Source organism: Alosa alosa, unplaced genomic scaffold (assembly GCF_017589495.1).
Source record: "Alosa alosa isolate M-15738 ecotype Scorff River unplaced genomic scaffold, AALO_Geno_1.1 AALO_1.0_unplaced_15, whole genome shotgun sequence".
Lineage (NCBI taxonomy): Eukaryota > Metazoa > Chordata > Actinopteri > Clupeiformes > Clupeidae > Alosa > Alosa alosa.
This window is the reverse complement of record NW_025962266.1, coordinates 16,789-40,446: the sequence shown is the minus strand read 5'-3', so window position 1 is coordinate 40,446 and position 23,658 is coordinate 16,789. Positions and strand designations below refer to the sequence as shown.

Genomic DNA, 23,658 nt, shown 5'->3' with positions numbered 1-23,658 from the left:
ACTAATGAGTTGTTGAATCAATTGATTTTAAGCATGTAATTTAGACGTAATCTGTTATGTTGCACAAACTAATACCATTTATGTTAACTGGACAACTTTATTTACTTTAAATCAAATTTTCCTCACTCACACATAAGTGAAGTTACAACTGAATTCTCAAAAAAAAGGTGTTTATTTTATAGTCACAGACCAGAAATCAGTTATCATTTTCATTTTAGCAGCATACTTAAACTTACTAATAACTGTATTAATAATTAAAGTGTTGTTGACGCCTCAAACACTACTGCATTTAGTTCTGCTGCATTTCTTTTACTGTCAAAATCCATACAATCCTCACAAAAAGGTAAAAATAGAAATAAGACTTAATGGCAGGGCAGATCAATTATCAAGACCTTTTGTCACAACAGCCTTACAGTTCCACTGCAAAGCGTCAAATCAATGGACTCAAAGAATGTGTAGGCCACCGTTGAAGACAGTCCACATGGGAAATAAAACGTTTCAGCTCTTTTACAATTTTTGTTATACCAGTTTTTGTTTGACATCACATAATAGCTTGTTGGGGAAAAAACTAAAAAAAATAAAGATGAACGCTGAATGACATGGTTCACAGATTACTGGTAACTTACTCAAGCATCTTGTTTTTAAGGGCTTGTACCTTTGGCGAAAGCCTCTGTCCATGCAAGTTGAAGAACACTTTCTGTATAACCTCAAATGAAGTTTTGAGTTCACGAAGGTATGAAAGGTTCAATGTGTACATTAATCCAAACAACATAGCCGTTGCCACAGCCACACTCATCACAGAGCAGATGGTTTCAACACCTTCAATGATGACCCTGATGTCCTCTGGCTCATCGTCTAGTTCATGTCCTTCATGGCAAACATTGTAGATCCCCATTACTGTCTGATCCATATCCTTTTTGGCTGCCAACCCATCACAGTCCTATGCAAGACCAATAAAAACAATTACTTATTTATAAAACTACTACAATGCTACCCACTTATTGCCTAGACTGTGCGGCCCAACAGTCTAATTTGCACCACCAGTCTAAATATTGGCCAAATAATATTTCAACCATATCTGATAAGTATACATGCTGATGTTTCAGTCTTTTATTTACATTAACTTTCATCACGGTCAGTTCAGGTAAATTTTTCTTTAAAAACAATGGACATAAGGTCAAAGGAAACATTGAAGTGTTGGGTATAAGCTAAGGCAAGTGTGTGTGTTGTTGTTGCAACTGTGGTAAATGTGTAACAAATGTCAGACTATTGACCAGCATGTGCAAAAGATGGCATGAGGCCAAGTATAAGTGTGTCAAGAGTATGTGTTAGAGAAAGTAAAGTGTGTGTGTGACCAATTTAAAAGCCGTATACTGTACGTACGTGTGCTCACAGTGTATTTATTCCGTCGTCAATGTCAATGATGTTCTGTTGGAAGCACGGACAAACAGAAAACAAAAGAAATAAATACATGTTTACATTAGCATGACGTCACAACAAAATCTATGCACAGAATAATAACTAAAAAGAAAATTCAATTTGATGCAACTGACTGAACAACCTCTGAAATGGGTTGCATGATGGTTCGAATGGTTCGGCCAGGGACTCCACCTTTGCTGTGAAACATCTTCATCAAGCTGTCTGAGTACTTATCTAGAATCATGTTTAGAAACTTTAATTCCAGTAGGACTGTTGTGACTCGAGCAAATTCATTATTGATCTGTAAAAGTGCAAAGGAAACAAAAAGAACCAAGGTAAGTATTTAAATTCCAAAACATTTCCTGTAAACTGTTTCTCCTTTTGGGTGTTGAGGACAATAGTTAACTTCAGCTTTTCTGGATTTTTTTTTAATGCTTGAAGCAGCATGATGTGGACCTTGCCGTTTGTTCTTCAAAGAATTTATACTCACTTCAGAACACCCAACACTTTGTTGCTTTGTGCGCAAGTTTGCCATCTTGAATTATTCTCAGTTCCACCGGTTCAGTTATTGCCCTAATTATCAAAAAGAGAAGGCAAATGCAATCACAGTAAAGAACTAAGTTATCAAATATCAGGATTTTTTTAGGGGGAAAAACAACACACAAAAAAGAAAAATTACCCTCTGTTATCAACTACAAAGGCTTTGGTGGTCACCTCCTACTCCTACTAAGTTAGTTACCTACAGTATGGAAAGGCAAAATCAACACTAAGTTAATACCACTTCAAACCCAAAACCTTCATCTCCAATGTTATAACATTTGCTGGCATAACTTGTCTTGGTACATGCCTCCGATATGTATGAAATAATCTTTCTCTGAGGAAAGCTCAGCAAAATCACAAAACTGACAACTGTAGGTCAATAATTTTGTTCCTGTCTGTGAGGGTAATGAATGAGCTCGGTAAACATGGTTTTTCAAGCTATTCCATGTCCTGAAACTACATGGACAACTGGCATAAGTGCACAGGTAACAGGGATTCCTACCATAATGACCATGGCATAATTTACAGTGTTCTAACAATTTGTACCTGCTAGACTGTGAAGCACAGCATAGAACACCACCTAAAGAAAGATCTAGGAAAAGGACAACAGGTTATAAACAGTTTATTCCACACACCCTGTGCTTCAGGCTAAGCCAAAAGCTTTGAATACTTTTCTACCAAAACAGATTTGTCAAAACAATCTCTAAAAACTTTAATCTTTAACATATCAATCATATTCATTAACAACATTGCTGAATCCAACTTACCACATGAAGCGTGGCCTGAACGCCAGGCAAGGCAACACTGGTAAAATCTGAAAGGGGTGGGGCACATTAATAATGATTTCAAAAGCAACTTTTGCGTTATTACCATATATTAATTAGGATAAATACGCCAGATAGATAGACAGATAGATAGATAGAGATACTTTATTGATGCCTAGGGGAAATTCAAAACAAAATTAAAAAAGATGAGTTCATTGGGTCAAATATAAAATATAAAGTATAGAATAAACAACACTTGAACGTCACAAACGACACCAAAAATACATTTAACTGCTGCTGTGTTCACATCTCCTCAGTCACAATAAACAGAGCCTGATGCCCAACGTGTTTGAACACTGTAGCTACCAACATAGCAGGGCATCTACCTGCTGCAACACGTTTTGCATTTATTTCTGAATTAGCTATTCATTAATGCAAAACGCCAGCGTTATCACAACCGTAGCAACTAGTCTAAAAGAACGGCAGTCATGCCTAACCTAACTGGACGTGTAATATCACCGACAATTTTTTTTTATTTAACTTACAACTACCGTTTCTGTAAGGCTGCATGGATTTGACTACATTAGCAGCGTGAACACGGTTAGCCATCTAGACATGTGACTAGCTGATACTAACAAATCACACGAAATACTTGGAATATCATTCAAATACTCACTTAGGTCGATGTTTTGACAGTTTCGAACAGAATTACGATCTACTTAGCACCAACTATAAATGCTACTCGCAGATGATAAAAGATGTAGGTTACTCACCAGTTAGCTTCGTTTTGTCGCTTTCAAGGCACTTCCAGTTCAGTTTACCAACGTCTCTACAGCATGACATGAGCGTGACCAAAAACTTCCGCCTTGATGTCACGCGATGATGTGAAGTGAGCATGCGCGAGAGATTTAATTGCATCAAATCACTTGTTACGTGTTTATTCAACAGAAATGAATTAAACTCCTCCAAATTTCCTGATATCTAATTTGGATTTAATTAAAACAACTATCTACATCTCTCTAATTAATCAGTTTTAGTTATTTCATCATGTTTCATTTATTTCTAACAAACAATACCCAGTTTTCATTTTTTGAGTGTACATTCCCAGGAGGTAGGCTATGCGGGAGAAGTGCAGCAGAGCAAGTGTCACGTGATCACTAGTGGGTCACAACGTTGTCCCATGCAGCCTAATGTTTATTTTGTGCAGGGAGAGTTACTTGGGATTTTATGGGGCTACTTCTGTTCAAGTAGCATTGATGAGACAGTCACGTTTTTTGCTACACGGTATTATATGGAGAGAAAACATTAGCCTTTGAGTATTTTAATAGTCAGTTGTAAACAAATTACTATTCTCATGTAACTCTTTTGTAAATGGACTGAAGTTAAACTAAATATCTACGTTTGCCGATTATGCTAACCGTTAGCATCTTTATGGATTTCTCATATACATTAGCCATAAGCTAACGCATTAGTTTCTATTCTGTAACTTGGAATGCTAGACTACGTGATTGCTCTAAAACAAAACATAGAAGGAAATAACTGAGATGTAGGCTACTCTGTTGGTCTGCTCTTAGTTTTACAGTGAATCCTATGTAAAGGTTTAAAAGGAACAGCTTCAGACTTTCTCGCCAGTAAAGTACTACAAAAACTGGTCGAAAAAGGCCCACTCTGATATTATTCTTAACCACACATAAAACACAGTATTTCCCACAGAATTGAATTCTATTTGTGGTGGTAGGTTTGCAAAATTAACTGTTTTTAACAAATTAGCACAGCGTGGTTATGATGCAGTTTAAGTCAATTGCAGGATTGTTAATGTTTTCTTTAAACATGCACGTAGGTTTGTTGAGGGACAAGGGGAGGCTGCACAAAGGTGCACATATCTTTACAATGAACGAATTCCATCCAATTTAAAGTACAACATGCAAAATCATTGTGTGGTGGTAAATGTTGATATTGTGGTGGGCCGCCACAAATAAGTCAATGTATGGGAAACACTGAAACGGCATGTTTTCCCCTTGTTGTTCTGTATGATTCCGAAGCATCTATATAGCCTACGAGAGGCGTAGTATTGTAAAGATCAGCGCTGCGTGTGTAACCGTGTGTGTGTATGTGTGCTTATGACATTTGCTGGCCGTTTTAACCATGTAAACGTCATTTTTTGACCAGTTTTATTTGATTCACATAGGGGGGAGGGCCTAGGACAATTTTTTTGAGCCGGGGGGAAGCCCCTGGAAAAAAACATTTGATCAGTGGGGAGGGCCAGGCAGAACATTTTTAACCCGATCGTCTGGCGACCGGCCCTCCCCCCCCCGCTAAATATCGTACAGTCCCTAATCTAAGCGTGCTCAGATGACGTGATAGACCAGGCGCTGTTGCTCACCTGTCCATCATCGTAAAGCCCGATTTGATCGGTTCGCCCGATCTAGGGTGAGCATAGTTGCTCCACAATGGAGCAATGCCAGACCGAACTTCCCAACCTCAAATGTTGTGGGCGGGACTAAGTTTGGCTGGCACCCAGGCTAGTTGCATACCGCATTCAATTCAAAATTCTGCTCCTCACACACAAGCCCCTACATAGTCATGCTCCCACCTATTTTACTGACCTCTTGGAAAACTATAGACCCTTTCAACAAGGTAAACAAAAACAATGCTTGAACATTCTATTTGGGCCCCAATCTACTTCCTCTGCATTAATATAACATATGGAATGTTAAAAAGGAAGTCTTATGGGGCCAACTATGATGCTGATAATGGAACTCTCTTGAACGGGTCTATACCCCTGCCCAAAGCCATATAAATATATATATATAAATTGTCGCAACTCTACCTTTATATGGCTCTGCCCCTGCCCACTCACTGCGATCCATCGCAGCAGGTCTAAATAATACACCAAAAATGAACATTCTGTCACACTGCCCCTAAACTCTGGATTTTTGATTTGACTGCATAAGTTGACATTTTTTTATTTTAATATTATATTAATTATTTTTGTAAGTGACCTTGGGTGTCATTAAAGGCGCTTTTAAATCAAATGTATTATTATTTATTATTATCTGAGAAGGGTTCCCTTGGTAAAGATGAACGATTTTGAAGTTGAACACTGTCACTGTTGAACGCAGTCACTAAGTCACTCGCATAATGAATTGATAGAGGATGCGTTGCCCAAGCTCCCACAAAAAACACTATTAAGAGGATCCTGGTAATGTTTATGACAGTAAAAAGTTCATCTTAAATGAAGGTCACGGGAAAACCATTCTAGAAGTTATGCTTTGCCTCTGTCAGGACTTAGTTCTTACCACTTTGGGTCATATAACTCTATCTCCAAAGGAAATGATCAGACACTCTCCATTAGATACCAGAGGAGTGATTAAAGGACTCAAACATCTTCACAGCCTCTCTCACTTTCTCTCTCTCACACACTAGGTGGATGTTGCTGATATGTGTATTATCATTGATTGTAATTTCTTACTGATTTGAAAGGTGGATGAATCCCAAGATAGGCTTTGCGGGGCTACACATTCTTGTTATTTTCATCCTATAGAACCATCTACTTACTAAAGGTGCAATGTTCTAGTAGTGGAACTTCATTCTGTTAATGGACTATGGATATGGTTTTAGTTGCTTGGCAGATCCAAATCCAAAATGATTTACAACATACTGTACATTATAAAAACATTACAATAGTTTACAATACAGTGTCTTAAAATGTCTGTGTCTTTGAAATCTGCTGTACTTCCTTGCATTTTAAATTTCACAGGAATTTCATCAGAAAAAATAAATCTCAAAATCAGTGTTCTACTTTTGATCTAAAATCAAAAGTCTGACAAACAAAGCGTTGTTGTAATTTTAAATTGATTCTCAATTGAATCAAATACATAGACGAATCATACACAGACTATATGCGTACCTCAATCTTAGAAATATTTAAACCTTTTAGTACTCCATCATTTGCTTGACAAATTAAATGAACACGCCAACATTTTGGGAAATTAGCTAATTCAGAGTCTACCCCAGAGTTAGATAAGATGATGCATATCCTTCTCGTCTCTGGGCATGCAGCAACTCAGTATGACGCACTCACTGAGATGTTCATTGAGCTCATTGAGATGGGCAGAACCAATTAGCCTTCAGCTCCCAAACGTGATAAAAGAACTCCAACATTTTCCACATTTACATGTTTTGACTTGTATACTTACAATATAGGCTACAAATACCAATGTAAAATGAGACCATGATTTTCTATGTTCTCATTCAGGCAAAGAACTACTACTTGGGTGGAGTGATTTGCACGTAGCACCTGAAAAGATCCGGTGTTACTTCAGCAAATCCCAACTAGCAGTGCTTTGCCTGAATTAGAATGTAGTTCTAAGTTGTACATGCTTAGAAAAGTCATGTGTCTCATTTTAGATTGAAATTTGTACACATTGTAATGATTCTAGTCTCAACATGTAAATAGGACAATGTTGGAGTTATTTCGACACTTTTGAGAGATAGCTAGTTGGATCTGGCCACCTCTGCTAAGCTAGGCTGATGGTGGGAGCAATGATGTATGACTGGGGGCACGGTGATGTGCAGCTGGATGTGCATTGTTTCACAGTAGTGCTTAACATGTCCATGTGATGTCATGGTAATGGCCACTTAGAAATAATTGTTTTGTTGTCATTGCCTCTCTCATTTGACCTGATCATCTGCTTTGCCTCTCAGCATAAAGATGAAGATGACAAGAGTTCAGTCCTGCTGGAGTAGGGCCTTGGTCTGTGTTGTGGCCTTCCTCTTCAGCTGTGTGATATTCAAGAGGTACCACTACCTGGTCGTCCCACTGGACTCCAAATCATCACCTTTCCACCAGACACACACACATCCTCTGTTGTCCAACATATTTAACAGTGGCACTCCCTCACCACCAGTGCCCCCCCCCCCATGCTCTGGCAATGACAGCACAGAGGTCATTCCATCACACCTGCCCCAGTCATACCAGGAATTCTTACGCTACAGACATTGCCGGACATTCCCAATCCTATTGACCCCTTCACCTTGTGAGGATGACCTCTATCTACTGTTGGCCGTGAAGTCCACAGCTATGCATGTCGACCGCCGTGCTGCAGTGCGGAACACCTGGGGTAACGCAGGTAAAATCCAGGGTCGACGAGTTAAGCTGGTCTTCCTGATGGGCCGCTCATATGACCTGGTGCAGGGTCACGACCTTCAGCCACTGCTGCAGAGGGAGAGCAATCGCTATGGGGACATCTTGCAGTGGGACTTTGTGGACAAATTCTTGAACCTGACCAGGAAGGAGGTAGGATTCCTCAGTTGGTTCTCGCGTATGTGCAACAGCACGCAATTTGTGTTAAAGGGCGACGATGACGTGTTTGTGAACACAGAGAATCTGGTTGAGTTCCTGACAGACCACAAACCTGTGAATCACCTGTTTGTAGGATACATCCATGACCCTGAGTTGCCCATCAGAGACAGAAACTCAAAGTACTTTGTCCCTGTTGAGATGTACCCAGCCGGTAAGCTCTATCCACCCTTTCCGAGTGGCGGTGGATATCTGATGTCACAGCAGACTATGTTGAGACTGGATGTGGCGGCCCAGAAGGTGAAGCTGTTCCCACTCGATGATGTCTTTTTGGGATTGTGCTTGCAGAAAATGGGTGTGAGCCTCACACACCATAGAGGTTTTCTGACATTTGGCATCAGAAATGACCTAAAGCATCCCTGTGTATATCGTGAAATCATGCTGGTGCACCAGATGAACCCAGTAGAGATGCAGCTCATGTGGTTGTTGATGCACCATGTCAGTTGTTGACAGTCCACCATGTGGAAGTTGAGGGGAAACACTTTGAGCCTGTGGAATGACAAAAAAACTAAACTAAAACTATAAAGTCTCAAAAATGTCTTTAAACAGCCTAGGGGGGACAAAGTCTGATGGATAGGCAGGGAATTTAATTTGGCCAATGATATCCTTTAGAAGAGAAAGTGTGACACATATAAATTAGCTAAAGACAGAAAGTTAGACTAGCCAGCCAAGATGCAAAGATTGAAGAAATTAGTTCTTCTATCCACCGAATTCATTGTATATAGGAGGAACAGGATGAGATTCTGAGAATGCAGTGAGAGAAGGAAACCTAACATGCCTTTTAACCCAGTTGACGTATTGGCTGCAATTTGCAAAATATAGCTGTAGCGAACCGGCACAAAAGTAGCCTCCCGTAATACTCCCATTTTATTCAAAGGTAGAACGCTACTGACAACTCCAGGCTTCCACGATGCTTGTTTGTTTAACGAATACAAGCTGAAGTGCAAAAACGAAAGTAGGCCTAACGCTTGCCTACTGCCCCCCATCAATGCAGATATTTCAAATAAAAACTAAAAGTATAAAACATATATCCTTGATTAGCCTATGTTGGGTTTTGTGGAAGAGAAAATGGACTGTTTTAGTAGTAGTATTAGGCAGTATGCAGTCAGATAGGTCACCATGGGCATATTTGGATTAGCTACAGATGGATTCACAAATAAATAAATTAGCCTACATTTGGCAGGATACTTATATTATATACAGGCTAAATGCAAATATGGCAATGTATTATATTATTTTACATTAACAAAATGTAGGAAAATAGAACAGACTGAAAATAAAGTAGGCACTGATCTTTAAAATCCTGTTTCCTGTAGCCTAAATGTTGTCAGTCATTCTTAATATTCACAATTGGTGCACTGGCATGTTTAACTGTTAGCTGCAGTATAATGTTAGATTATGTGTAAGTTAAGTACAGAACTGACTGTGCGCCCAAATTTTTGTCTGTGCTCCTAAAATTTTTAACTTGGGCGCACAAGTGCTCCTGGAATTTCTTTTTAGTGTAGAGCCCTGTATATTCAAGATCTTTTTGGAAGTGGACTAAAGAAGCGAGATAATTATTTACAGTCAAGGGGTGTGCTTAAATGAGTCGCAGTAGCATGTTTTAAAGCACTTGAGGATTGGGTAGCAGACAGTGGAAGGATTAAAGGAAAACTCCAGCGATTTTTCACACAGATCTCCATTTCTCCAGGTCACCAAGTAGTAAAAAAACAACAACAACTAGAGCAGCCAGGCAGCTACAGTGCTACACCATGGGGGCATCTTTAAAACCATGCCCCCAGAGTGTAGCACTGTAGCTGTTTCCATTTTTCTTTGTACAGACAGTACTCAGTAACCTTGAGAAACCGAGATCTATGTGAGAAATCGCCAGAGTTCTCCTGTGTGTGACAATAATGGGAATCTCACTCACTTACTGTTATGACCTTGCCAGGTCTTTCTGGGCCCTGCCCATCTTGTGTGCCCATGTGTCTCTTTCCCTCTCAGTTGCAGCAGGTGAATAGCCAAGGTGTACTCAGGTGTAAGAGTTCTGCTTTCCCCATTCTGGCTGTTCTCTCCTCCTTTCCCGATATTTGATTTCTGTTTTGCTTTACGTCCCCAAGACACTGACTGGCATTAAGGGTCATTTACACCAAGAACGATAACGGTAACTATAACCATAGCGATAAAAATGTCCACACTGAACAACAATAAACAAAGTCTCTCCTTGTGTTAATGAATGTGACAGCTAAAATTTGATGGGTTCTGATTGGCTATTAGCTTTTTATCGTTCTCAATATCGCTCTGAAAGTGATCCCCAACGATATCGTTCTTCATGTCGTTATAGTTTATGTGTGAACGTTGTCATTCATATTCACAAGAATGATATTTGTTTTTAGTTATCGTTGGTGTGAATGATCCTTTACACTTTTGTTTTATCTGACTTTCTTAAAGGAACCATACGTAAGAAATGTATTTCAATTAATCATAAAATGGCCCTGATATGTCACTAGACATTAAGAAATCATGTTAATGTCAAATACTTGACTGACAACAGTACTCCGGCCAGGATATTGTCATTTAAAAAGTGAAGTTGCAGCCCTCAACTGATGTTGTGTTTTGTCATGTCATGTGCTTTGGCCTGACAAGACGTGTTTTGGCCTTTTGGCCTGGCGCCACCCTCCACCTATCTACTAATCACAAAGTCAGTAGTGTTTCGGCATCCGGGTTGTCAACCTCAAGGGGGGGAAGGGGAGGGCATACATCGCTCTACAGTAATTTGAAAGTGATTGCAGTACCAGTTTTGGCCACAATCTTACATATGGTTCCTTTAACATTTTTATTCTTTAATAAATGTACTTATGATTTAAATTCTGCGTGTGGCCTCCCTTTCATGTTTCCACGCTAGAGTCGCATGTATTAAAGGTGCCCTGCCATACTTATTTCATTACTTTGTGGTAATGTCTGAAGTTCTGCCATGGATTCTGTAACATTTTTTGTGAAAAAACATGCCTTGGTTACCTTGTTTAAAGCCATTCTAGCTGTATAGAAAGCCTGCAGGAAGACTCAGCTCCATTTGCGCCACTTCTCATTAATATTCAACGAGCTAAGTTGCTTGACTGTAATTGGCAAACAGATAGTCGGTTTTGTCCATAACATGACAGCTATCAACTAATTTGGCATGAACTTAGCTTGGCTAGCGAGTGCATTGTCCAAATGGGCATAAAACCTGCTAGGCTATAAGTGCATTAAACCTAATAACACTTCCTTGAGTTTATGATCTCGTTTTACTTACGGACTTGGCACTGGTCAAAGACTGTCGCAATGGTAGCTGTTATCAACTAATTTTAGCTTCATTGCATGAACTTAGCTTGGCTTGCGAGCGCTAGCCTTGTCCAAATAGGCATAAAACCTGCTAGGCTAGCAAGTGTATTAAACCTGTATAACATAGTGTAGTGAGAAATTCCAGAGTGTATGTATTTTAACATTCATTTTAATCATCACCATAGTCTTTGATCATGCCAAACCCTTTGTCGACCAAACTGCTCTTGTGACCTTTGTCAATCAAATGCTCACGTGACCCATTGTTACTAGACGATCATGAGAACCGCATGAGGACACATGACGACAATTAATAATTTGATGACAAGTCCTTTCCTCTTGACACAATCGAAGAGGGTGGGCTACGCTTTAAATGCAGAGGGAAGACGCAGCTCTAGAGGTTCAGTTGGCCACCGCCATAAGCGATGAGCTATGCTGGCCTACGAGCTCGTAGTTCTAACACCATTGTTAACCAATAAACGTTTCACCATGTTTTCAGTTTTCACACCTGCCTCTGTCTGTTTGCACTCAATTTTTCTTACAACATTAGTACTTACTTGAGTTGACAATAATGTTTTACTTACGACTGGGCACTGGTCGTAGACTGCCGCGATGGTAGCCTATACTGCTCCAGGCTTCAGCAGCAACGTTTTTGCAAAGCCTGTGGTATTGTTCCAAAAAATGAACTGAAGCCATTTGATCCTCAACTCAATTTTACCCACTGAGTTCTTGGGCAAAATGCATTGTTGATTCATGGGAGGGTCAAGGGGAGAGTGGGAGCCAAACTACCAGGGGCGCCACAGCGTGGCGAGCTGTAGGCTACAACATTGACTATTACAACATAATAGTCATGAATGAGACGTTCAAAGCCTACAGAAAGCAGAAAAGTGCACAGATTGAAAAACTTTTCTCCCACATATGATGAGGGTGCTGATCTTCAGCCTAAATCGCCAGGTTGCTAGCAGTGGAACGTAGCAGAGGGGGCGGCAATGTAATAAGGTAAAATCTGATCAGGATCAATTACCTCGTTTCTGCGCAATAATACCGTCCTATCACGGGTTGGTATGAGACAGCGACATGTCATGTTTAAATGCACACCTCACAGACGGCATCATATTCAATAGGTACCCAGTAAACAAAATAAAGTCCTGGCGACGTCCCCTAAAGGTCCCCTGGCGAACGTCACCTCCTCGACATTGTGTAGGGTTCCCTTTACGTCCCGCGGACCTCTGTTCAGGAGGTCTAAAAGACGTCCACGAGACTTTGAGAGGACGTCCTGTAATGGTCACCGCGACGTTATGCGTGCAACGTTTATTTTTCCGCGATGGTAAAAAGAGAAGAAAAAAAACATGAAGCGCGATTTAGTATGGTAGGCTATAACATCCTGTAAGTCTCAGCGTTGCTAGGAGAGAAGGAACATGAACACGCATTAACGACTTGTTCTACAACTAGCTTACAGAATCAACTTCAATCACCTCATATTTTCACGCATGTATGAAATCACGTCCTCCGAATGCATTACACTAATGATGAGTAGACATGGACATTTATACCGGGCTAGGATGTGCTGCTTTCACATCTACGGTGTCATTTTCTTAATAAACTAATACGACGTTTTAATGGGCATATCCCGTAGCATATTGTTCAAAACATAATCAGAGTAGGCCTAGGCTAGCCTAAGATAAATTGTTCAAACCATATTGTTTCAAAATATTAAAACGTAATAATAGCCAAAAATACTAAATGAATCGCAGTGCATGCTGGGAAGAAAAACTCAACATGAAATAAAATACATGAAACATAACTAGAATGCATTGACATTATATCCGCTCGTTTTCTTGGACCTGTGATCAAACAGGGACAGCCTATAAATGTAAGCCTTCCTGGAACATTGCAGATGAAGAAATGTATAGTTTTCTCTGAATGCTCTTTGTAGCCAACTTTAAGATTAAATAAATAGATTCCAGATGTTTCTATTCTATATCATTGTTTTATTAATAAACAGTAAGGCTCTGGTGAGGCAGAGAGCTTGCTCCTCGTCAGAAATCTCATCGGATATGTGCACTCTTTGTAGGGCTGAAACGATTCATCGAGTTACTCGAATAACTCGATTACAAAAATTACTCGAGGCAAAAACCCTGCCTCGAAGCCTCGTTAAATTCCTATGACGCGCACTATACACGCAGGGATTTGATTGCACCACACGGACCGTTCACACTACTAGCGCGTGAATCGTGACACATTCTGAATTTAGCTGGCGTGATGGCAGAGTCAAGATGTCCATAAATGGCAGAGAATGTCTAAAGTTTTCAAGTTAAGTTTTGGGATCTTTACATACTCAAAAAGGAAAAGAACAAAGGCATCTGAACCGAAAACATCCACTCCATGCTGTTTCACCAAGCGTCAATAAAGTAGCCTATCTGCGTAGCCTATAGCCTACAATGATTGTTGGCTGATTTTAATCACATACTGTATTTGTAGCGATGTCGTGATATACCGGTAATGTTTAGCTTTGATGTTTTTAAGTAGTAAGCTTAAGAACCCCTTCTTATACACGCATGCACCCTCATCTTCCCTCACGCACCGCATGCGCACACACACACACACACAGGTTGCTAGGTTACCATAGCAAATAGGCTCACCCCAGAAATTATTTTTAGTAGCCTAATGGTAAAATTATTTGCTAGTAGCCTAATAGTAGGCTATTTTTTAGTAGCCTAATGGTAAAATTATTTGTTAGCCTAATGGCAAATGCTGCAGGTGTAGAAATCTACATAAAACAGATATTTACTTTGATGTCAGGTCTAGATTACAGCATGAAACTTGTTGTGCATATTAATACATTACATTGCTTTCACTCTTCTCCCTCCCAGCACTTCACAACATAGTATGGACAGCTTTGTTCGCCCAGCTAAGTCATGCACAAGAGGCTGCAATTTTACAGAGCGCATTTTGAACATTATTTAATTGTTGGCATTGGCACTTATAAACACTAAATAGGTAAATTGCAATAAATGGGCTTAGTTTTGGAGCCAAATGTTGGAGTTAGAATAAATACCTCTGTGCCAATTGCTTGATCATTTTTACAGCCATGTCATTTTCGCTATGCATTATTTGTTTTGGTTGTTTAAAAATGCAAAAAAAAAAATATCCGATTAATCGATTAAGATTCTTAACGGGAGCATTTACTGCCTGAAATATCAGATTTTGTTTACCACGCTCGGAGTTATAGTGCTGGCCTGATGGGTCGCCTACTTACGCCGTTTCAATGGCACATGAACAGTTAGACCGAGAATTCTCGTCATGAAATTAAAATGCCACTGGAGCTCCAAGCGGTTGTGTACATGCAGCCTTACAACACTGTTTACAGCTCTTCGAGTTACGGTAAAATGTCATTTGGTACATAGCTAATTTAGATACACCTATGGTGGGTGGTTGCATTTCTTTAGAAGTCCGCCGTCTTTGTTTGTATAGAAATGGATATTAAGTGCCACATACACGCAAGATGGTGGAAATACAGGATCGACGGTAATAGGGGGAGTTCCGATAGTTTTTTTAATTGAGACAAGGCATTGCCCTTTTCAGCAAACCATTTGTGGTGGGGTGTACGAAGAAAATTATTGTATTATTTTTGAATACATATGCTTACATTACATTATATTATATATTGTATTACAATGCTCTTGTAAACACTCACGCATAAAACATGTTGCCTGCATCAGCCAGGCTGATGCCATCCACACTTGCCACCTCGATGGCGGTGGGGTTGGGGCACATGGTCTTGGGGTACTCCGTCTTCAGGTCACTGACAGTCTCCCAGTCTCCAGTTCCAGTTGGGTCATCACGGTCCATCCAGTCTGTCCAGCACTCTAATGGAGACCAAAGCGTCTGTCAAATCCCATAACCATAACACACCATAACAAATAACACACAATGACAAAAATGCACATCTCTTGTATATGTTTTATGCACTATGTAGTGTGCAGACACTCAGAGAGTACAGAGAGTGGAACTTTACACAAACACACACACACACTGCATGTTTTATCACTTACTGATGTGTTCAATGTCTGTGAAGATGAAAGAAAAGAAATTAATGTTAACACAAATATAAACAACACTAACGGTGGAATGATTTGTAGGTTGAGAAAACATTTTTGGTGTTCCCCATGGTTCCATTTGAAGTACTTTATGTAATTGAATAACCCATTATATATGTGAAAAGGCATTCATTAATTGACTACATATCCAAAAGTAAAATGAAACAGTCATTTTCTTTTTACTACTTTCAGCAGGACCACATTGCAGACCAACTTTCTTTTAGGCATAGATCATACCATGGTGGTATACGATACATATATGAAGGCTTGATCAGTTCCGGCAGAGGTTTTATTTGTGCCAAAGAAACAGCAACCAACGCACACTACCTGGAACCAAACAAAATCATCACCTGAGTTTAAAACAACATTCAGTGTGGGATATAAACAGTTTTTAAAAACCAAGCAGTACCATCTTCACCAATACCATAGTAAAAAGCTTATTTGGCCTGCTATGGTCGCAATGATTTGTTTTGGGATGCTATGCTGTATTTGAATTGGTTGAAATACAAAATACAATACAAATACAATACAAATTGAAATACAAACACATCACAATATTGTCTATGTGACGTGTAACAAAAACTCTACTCTTACTTGATTATTGTAATAATGAAAATAACTTGCCGGACTTAAAATACATTTCTACTGGTGTAATGCAAGACTATTGGAAAAAGAGGGGATGGATTTCATACCAGCAGGATCATGGTGAAAGGCAGGTGAAATCTCAGATACTCTGTGGGGGAGATAAAAGTAATCTATAAGAATGGTCTTTCTAATATATGGAAAGAACTGGGCTTTGCACGATTATTTAGGCCTACATGATCATTTGAGATGCCGGTATATGAAACACAAGTAACAGAAGTAAAATTACACTACATTACTGTTCTTGTTACATTGTAAATATATCAGTCTATGAGTAATATTCTGGTACACTCTTGAGTATTAAGGCTTTTACACTACCCTTACTTGAGCTTAACAAATGAGCAATGACAAAATAACAGATTTTCTTTTATTGTGCTCTTAAGGGACTCCCAAGTGTAATAATGTTTTTAACACTCATCAGTGTTAAAAGATCCATGTTTATTCATTTAGCTAGTTATCATCTTTAATATCAATTATTTATTTACTTAATATCAATTATATATCTAACTAGGGATGTGACGCCGAAGCTGACGCTTCAAACAGTGTCGAACTTCTGAAACGCATAAGTGTTTGAACAGTGTTTGAAGTGTGGTTCAAAAACGCCCATGTCACGCGTGACCATGGCTTAGTGAGGCTTCGTGGTGTTTCAATTTGGTTTGGACAGGTGGCACACTTGCCGCTACGAGCCAATTACCCGAAAGTAAAACACCTGTTTGATCTAAATTACAAAGTCCCAGAATGCTTAAAAGTCATTCAAACACATCCTATCTTTGTGGGTTTTTTGTGAGGAGAGAGATTTTGAGAGATATAGCGACATAGAGACATATAAAGATATAGTGATTTATAGTGCACTTGTGATTGATAGGTTAGTGATATAGATTAATTGACAGGCTAGACAGACAGTGAACGATAGTTTAGATAGATATAGTCTAGTGACGTTAATATTTAGATAGTAGCAGAAGTAAAAAAAATATATGACTGATGCCTTTATTTCAAGAACAGCTGACCCTTTGAAATACTGGCAGGAGAGGAGAGTGGTTTATCCAAACCTAACTGTGATGGCAAAAAAATATTTGTGCATGCCAGCAACAAGTGTGCCTTGTGAAAGAATTTTTTTCCAAGGCTGGGAGGTTTATTCAAAAACAAGAAACAGATTAAATGCCAAGACGGCAGAACAACTGTTATAATAAAATGTATGTTGACATACAAACAATGTGTTGTTTATTTTTCCCATGTTGTACCTGATTAGTCTGCTTCACATGTATCCTTTATTTCCTACAACATGTTCCAAAAAAAAACCCTGGGCCATAAGCATAGCCTACATTTTAAAACCATTGTAGCATTTTCCTCTCCAGCATATTCCAAAGGATAATGTACTATGAAACTGAAATAACAAAACATCTAACTGGCAGATATAAAAATGTTCTAGTTACTGAACGCATATACTAGTCTGAAATTTCTAAGCACCAGCAGGGAGTCGAACACCAGTCGCTCCGGCCGAATGCAAGTGTGTTAACCACTGAACCACGTGGCTGTGGACGAAATCTTGCGTTCCATGTTGGCTATTTATATTCTTCGTCTGAAGCAGTTGTGCTTCACGGTCAAAATGTTATGTTAGCAAAACTGGCCACTAGATGTCACCATGGAGTTACGTGTGTCGGATTGTTTCGAAACCTCGACACATTCCGGCACAATTGCTTCGAACGTTTCGTTGTTTCACAAAGCCTCGTTCTGCCCATCCCTATATCTAACCCTTGTCTACACCACTGCACTGCAAATTAGGTTGTATTATTTGTGCACTGACATTAAAGACATTCTATTCTGTTCTATTATATTATATGTATGCTATTCTATTCTATTAATGTTCTTTTATATAAGAAAGAAAATTGTTACCTGTAAGTCAGAATAAGGACACTGTGTGGACATGTACTGCCCAAGACACCCTATATTTGTGAAATGGAGTGGACTGCCATTCTTTTTTATATGCTGCAGACACACACACACACACACACATACAAAATACACGCACACGTAACACACATAACACGCACACTCATACGCACCCCAGGCGATAGGCAGGATATTTTAAAATACTCAGGTGAAAGGAATCCACATGTGACCCAGTCAGAGATTAGTAACAAAAATGCATTTGGACATTTTGTTTACTTGTTTGTTTGAACATACTGTAAGACAAACACAGTCACAGAGTCACAAACATACCAGCACACTGAAAGCTGCCCTTGACTGCATGCATACAGTATGCTATAGGGAAATGTGAGACATGGGAAGGACACTCTAACCCTCTGTAAGACCCTGCGATTCTGAATAGACTGGGATATTATAACCCAAGATTGTTTTGTTTCACTAGACATTTGAGTATCATTCACAAAAGGACTGTGTACCTGTAAGACTATGCCAATACAGTCAAAACACCCGTGTTGCATGGAGTTGCTTGTACTGGACGTGACTTTATTCTCCTCACAAAGGGCTGTGTCGCGTTTCTACACTTCGTCTTGGGAGAACTCTGCACATGTTGCGTACTGGTTGTAGTCCAACAAAGGAGGACAGTTCGCGTAAAAGGACATGCAAAGATCCTCCCTGTAGAGCTGTGTGTTTGTGTGGTGGTAGGGGATTCTGTTGTGTAATTACAGTAATGTTGCAGAGGCCTGTGGGAATTTTGGTCAACTCTGGTATATGGGATATCTCAGGGCAGCTTTGTTTATAAAAACCCTTTGTCACACTACCCTCCCATTAGGGGAGTTGGACCAGTTTAGACATTTTAGCTGCTAAATTACTTGGAGTTATTTAAACCCCAGATTCCCCAGGCCAGGACACCCCCAGGCGAGCTGGATCTATGCAAATCTTATACAGTATGTCTTGTCCCTGCTATGTAAGCCCCACCCATCCTCTGTAAAGCAAGGGACAAAAAGTTGACGCTGGAAAGTACTCACATTGTAAAGAAAAGATTGTCATCTGACAGGCACATCAGAAGAAAAAAAACATGTTAAAATACATTTGTTTTTTATTGGAAACTTGGACTATTTGTATAGCTGTCTTTTCATTTATATGAACTATATTCAAAGTCTTTCAATGCCAATTGCCAGAGTTTTATTTTTTTAATTGGCTGATTTTTTTTCATCAATGGCAGTGGATTGTTTCCCAAAGTCGGTGCGATTATTTTTTTGTTTAAAACATTTTAAAATTACCTAATATCAACTGAATCAGAGGAAACAACGTTTGATATATTATCAAAACACCCATGCTCTGTCCCATAGGAAATAAACTGTCTAAATAAGATCTTTTCTTTGTCTATTCTGTAAGGATTTCTGGGAAATTGAATTTGGGTCTCCTGCGTGAGAGTCAGAAACCTTAGGCTACAAGTGACTGGAAGACTCAAGTGCAGAGACAAATTCAGTTGAGTTAGTTCTGATCAAAAGTTCTTTACTTTAAGGCTATGCAGAGGTATCCAAAAACAAGTAAGAGTAATCCAGGCACAAAGGAAAAAAAAAAATCCAGGCAGTCAATCAATCACTCAAATCCAACAGAGAAGTAGCAAAAAGGTACAGGGAAAAAAAAAAAATGGCCACAGCTCAGAAGTCAGATCGCTTTAACTAGCATTCAACTTACAAGGTGGCATCATCGAGTATCAATTCAAGACTGCGCAAAACACAAAGGCTCAGGCAGCTTATATAGGAAGGTAAACAAGGCTCAGGTGGACATAATTCCCTAATTGAAAATTAGACATGTGACTAATCAAACAAGCACACAGAGTTACCCACATGGGCAAAAGAGGCATTAGAAAGATTTTGTCCATTTTCGGATATTTCTTAATTTGAGAACTAGCCCTTTTTTTGTCTCAGGCCAAGTCTAATTTAAATTCAACGTAAGGTTGTATGTATGTAATTTAGCAGTGAGGTGTAGTAGACAGGCAAGGCTAGAGGAGGTGGAGGAAAGGTTGTCTCCTGTTGCTGATCATTTGGGGAACAAGGTGTAAGAAATGATTGGAGCAGATTACACTTCACTTTAATATGTCCCAGTTGACCTCTGTCCTCTAGGCCACACCTCCTCACATCTACAAACCTGGTTTATCAATCAGAGAAGGCGATAACTTGACTTGATGTGTGACTCAATGACTTTGATGTTTTCTTATATTCAAATGTAATGACATTTACACCAGGGTTCTGCACAATTCAAATTTCAATTCTGCTTCCTGTTTGCTACCTCAATTGAAATGCAAGAATTTAATTGGAATTTAAGAGCCAGTTTCAATTAAATTCTGGAATTTTGCACAAGACTGATTTACACAAAATGTCTGTCTAAAAACTCTCAAAATGGTTTCTCTACATTCAGTGCAAATTTGAGGGTAACTTAAGTCAGTGTTGCACCCACAAACCTATGGAGCATTGAAGGGAGGGATCTATTTTGGCTGTTGAGTTCAAATATCAACAATCTTTCTGCTCTATTGCTAACTGTACTTTCATTGATTGACTTTAGACTTGCCCTTTCTGTCTCAAACTGTGTAAAAATGAATTTCAAACATTTCCTTGGGGGAAGATGCCCCTGGATCCCCCCTTAAAGCTCTTCCAGCGCCTCTGCTGGGACTTTCCACAAAGGTCTGGCACAACTCTTGGTTTTGCATAATAGACAGACATAGACTTTGCTTTTAGTGTATGTGACTTTTTTTGTCGTTGTTTTAATAATCCCTTAGGAAAAAAAACTTTTAGCTGCTGAATTACTTGGAGTTATTTGAACCCCAGATTCCCCAGGCCAGGACACCCCCAGGCGAGCTGGATCTATGCAAATCTTATACAGTATGTCTTGTCCCGGCACATCAGAAAAAAAAACATGTTAAAATACATTTGTTTTTTATTGGAAACTTGGACTATTTGTATAGCTGTCTTTTCATTTATATGAACTATATTCAAAGTCTTTCAATGCCAATTGCCAGAGTTTTATTTTTTTAATTGGCTGATTTTTTTTCATCAATGGCAGTGGATTTTTTCCCAAAGTTGGTGCGATTGTTTTTTTGTTTAAAACATTTTAAAATTACCTAATATCAACTGAATCAGAGGAAACAACACGTTTGATATATTATCAAAACACCCATGCTCTGTCCCATAGGAAATAAAATGTCTAAATAAGATCTTCTGGGAAATTGAATTTGGGTCTCCTGCGTGAGAGTCAGGAACCTTGTGTGACTGGAAGACTTAAGTGCAGAGACAAATTCAGTTGAGTTAGTTCTGATCAAAAGTTCTTTACTTTAAGGCTATGCAGAGGTATCCAAAAACAAGTAAGAGTAATCCAGCCACCAGGGGCGGAGCCAAAGGGGTGGCCGGGGGGGCACTGGACCCCTCTGAAATCTGATTGGACCCCAGGTGCCACCCCAGATGATTGACATATCACGCACCGCACCGCGACGCCTTGTTGAAAAGAGCCTGTTGCATTTTGTAATCGGTTGACTGCTATATCCCTCCTGTGCAGTAGCTGGCGCTATGTATTACAAAGAGTTGTCATTCACACTGTCCACCAGCAAGCATTATACAGAGAAGGAGAAGAAGAGAGTCAAACGCTCACAGAGAATATTGCGACAGGGAGGATTTTTTTTAACAGGACAGCAGCAGCCTACTTGACGGACAGTGAAATACACGTTCTAAGGTAAGTTTTCTTTTGTAAATAATCATTGTTTAAAGTCACTTTTATGTTAAGTTAGGAGAACCTGGACTGGGGGCCGGAGGGATAGGGAATGGCGGCAACTGGAGGAAAGGAGCGTAGACGTTTGTCTGTTGAGCGTGAGCTACAGGCGGTTGGCAACAACTGGACTGTGAATGGTCAGAGGTCAGGAAATGACGGATCAGGAAGTGAGGATGGGGAGATGGATGTTGGACGCGGGAGTTTGGATGAGTGGAAAGTAATCAATAGGAAACGGAAAAACTAAAGATAGAGACGAATCAGATTATAGTGACATTGATAAAGAAATAAAAACGGTGAAAAGGAGGAAAATGAGTTCAAGGTGTTTATCAAATTGTTACAAGAGGGGACTACTTTTAACGAAAGTGGAGTCCAATCCAACTAACCAAAAGTCTGCATAAAGACATTGGGGAGGTAAGGAGCTAAAACAATTGAGGAATGGTTCTTTACTGGTAATATGTAAAAGTGATGAACAACAACAGAAAGCAATAAAGACAAATAAACTAAATGGACAGCGAAAGTGAAGTGTTCAATGGCATATGACAAAAACTTTGTTAGGGGTGTGATCTCTGGGATTCCTCTAAGTGAGTCAGTGGATTCAGTGAAAGAAGGAATACAAAAAATGTTAAAGTAAGGGAAGCAAAGCGACTTAAAACAAGAAGGAATGGAGTTATATGTGACAGTCTATCAGTACTGTTAACTTTTGACGAAGCTAAACTCCCAGGAAAAGTCTTGATTGGTTACATGAGCTATGATGTCAAGGTTTACATTCCTCCACCACTCTTTGTGTTTTAAATGTCAAAGATATGGGCATGTAGCGCGATATGCAAGGGCAAACAAAGATGTAGCAAATGTAGTGGTGAACATGAATATGGAAAGTGTGAAGAAGGGGCAAACTAAAATGTTGCAACTGTGGAGGAGAGCATAGTGCAGCATATGGAGGTTGTGAGGCTAACAAAAGAATGCAGGAGGTACAGCTAATTAAAGTAGTCCAAGGGGTTTCCTATGCAGAGGCAACTAAGAAAGTCCCAAGAGGTGTAGGTGTACCGGTAGAAACAATAAAGGATGGGACTAAAGATGTAAAGGAATGTGTAAAGTGTGATCAACTAAAAGAAGATAATGTTGATTGTGAGTAAAGGTGATTTTGTGCTCTTCATGGCGGAGATAATCAATTGCTCAGCACAGACCACTAGTAGAACTGAAAGAATTAAAATAATTGTAAAGTCAGCTGAAAAAATACCTGGATGCAAAAGGAATGCCTTGGGAAAGAGTAAGAGATATTCTTAATGATGAAACACAACAATCACAGTCATGGAGTGGGCCTGTATAATGGTTTTAATTATACTTCAGTGGAATGCTAGGAGTTTAATTGCAAACGGCCAAGAATTCAAAAAAAATATGTTGAAAATTTACAAGAGAAACCTAATATTATTTGTATACAAGAAACCTGGCTAGTGCCTAGGTTGGATTTTGTAATAAAGGGGTGTTATGACTCTATAAGAAGGGATAGGAAATAGGTAAAGGAGGAGGAGTTGTAATTTTTATACAAAGGGACTTCAGTATAGAGAGGTAAAGAGGGGGAATGACTTGGAATACATTGCTACAGAAGTATGGACAAATGAAGATAATGTGACAATTATAAACTTTTATAACCCATGTAGACAAGTGGAGATAAGGCAACTGGAGGATATTTGGAAGGATTTGACAGGGAGAATTATCTGGTGTAAGGGATTTTAATGCACATAGCACATTATATGGGGAAGAGGGATGATGGGAATGGAAATGTAGTCCAAGAATTTATGGAAGAGAAAAGAGTTTGAATGATGGATCTGGGACTAGAATAGAT

At 39.3% G+C, this 23,658-nt stretch overlaps 1 protein-coding gene and 1 long non-coding RNA gene across 4 annotated transcripts; one reads left to right on the top strand and one right to left on the bottom strand.

Moving 5' to 3' along the window:
• Positions 1–153: 153 nt before the first annotated feature.
• On the bottom strand, positions 154–3,634 carry LOC125290162. Of its 3 annotated transcripts, none has more exons than XR_007192761.1 (8): positions 3,497–3,634; positions 2,727–2,773; positions 2,506–2,551; positions 2,099–2,158; positions 1,910–1,992; positions 1,562–1,720; positions 1,384–1,428; positions 154–940 (listed from the first exon to the last, which is right to left on the bottom strand). It is a non-coding gene; the product is annotated as an uncharacterized LOC125290162 (long non-coding RNA). The 3 variants fall into 3 exon arrangements; XR_007192763.1 differs by lacking the exon at positions 3,497–3,634 and adding an exon at positions 3,400–3,480; XR_007192762.1 differs by lacking the exon at positions 2,099–2,158.
• Positions 3,635–7,437: 3,803 nt separating this feature from the next.
• LOC125290161 (N-acetyllactosaminide beta-1,3-N-acetylglucosaminyltransferase 4-like) lies at positions 7,438–8,735 on the top strand. Its single transcript, XM_048237103.1, has one exon. The coding sequence runs from the start codon at positions 7,438–7,440 to the stop codon at positions 8,533–8,535; it is 1,098 nt and encodes a 365-aa protein (XP_048093060.1). The 3' UTR covers positions 8,536–8,735.
• The last annotated feature ends 14,923 nt before the right edge of the window (positions 8,736–23,658 follow it).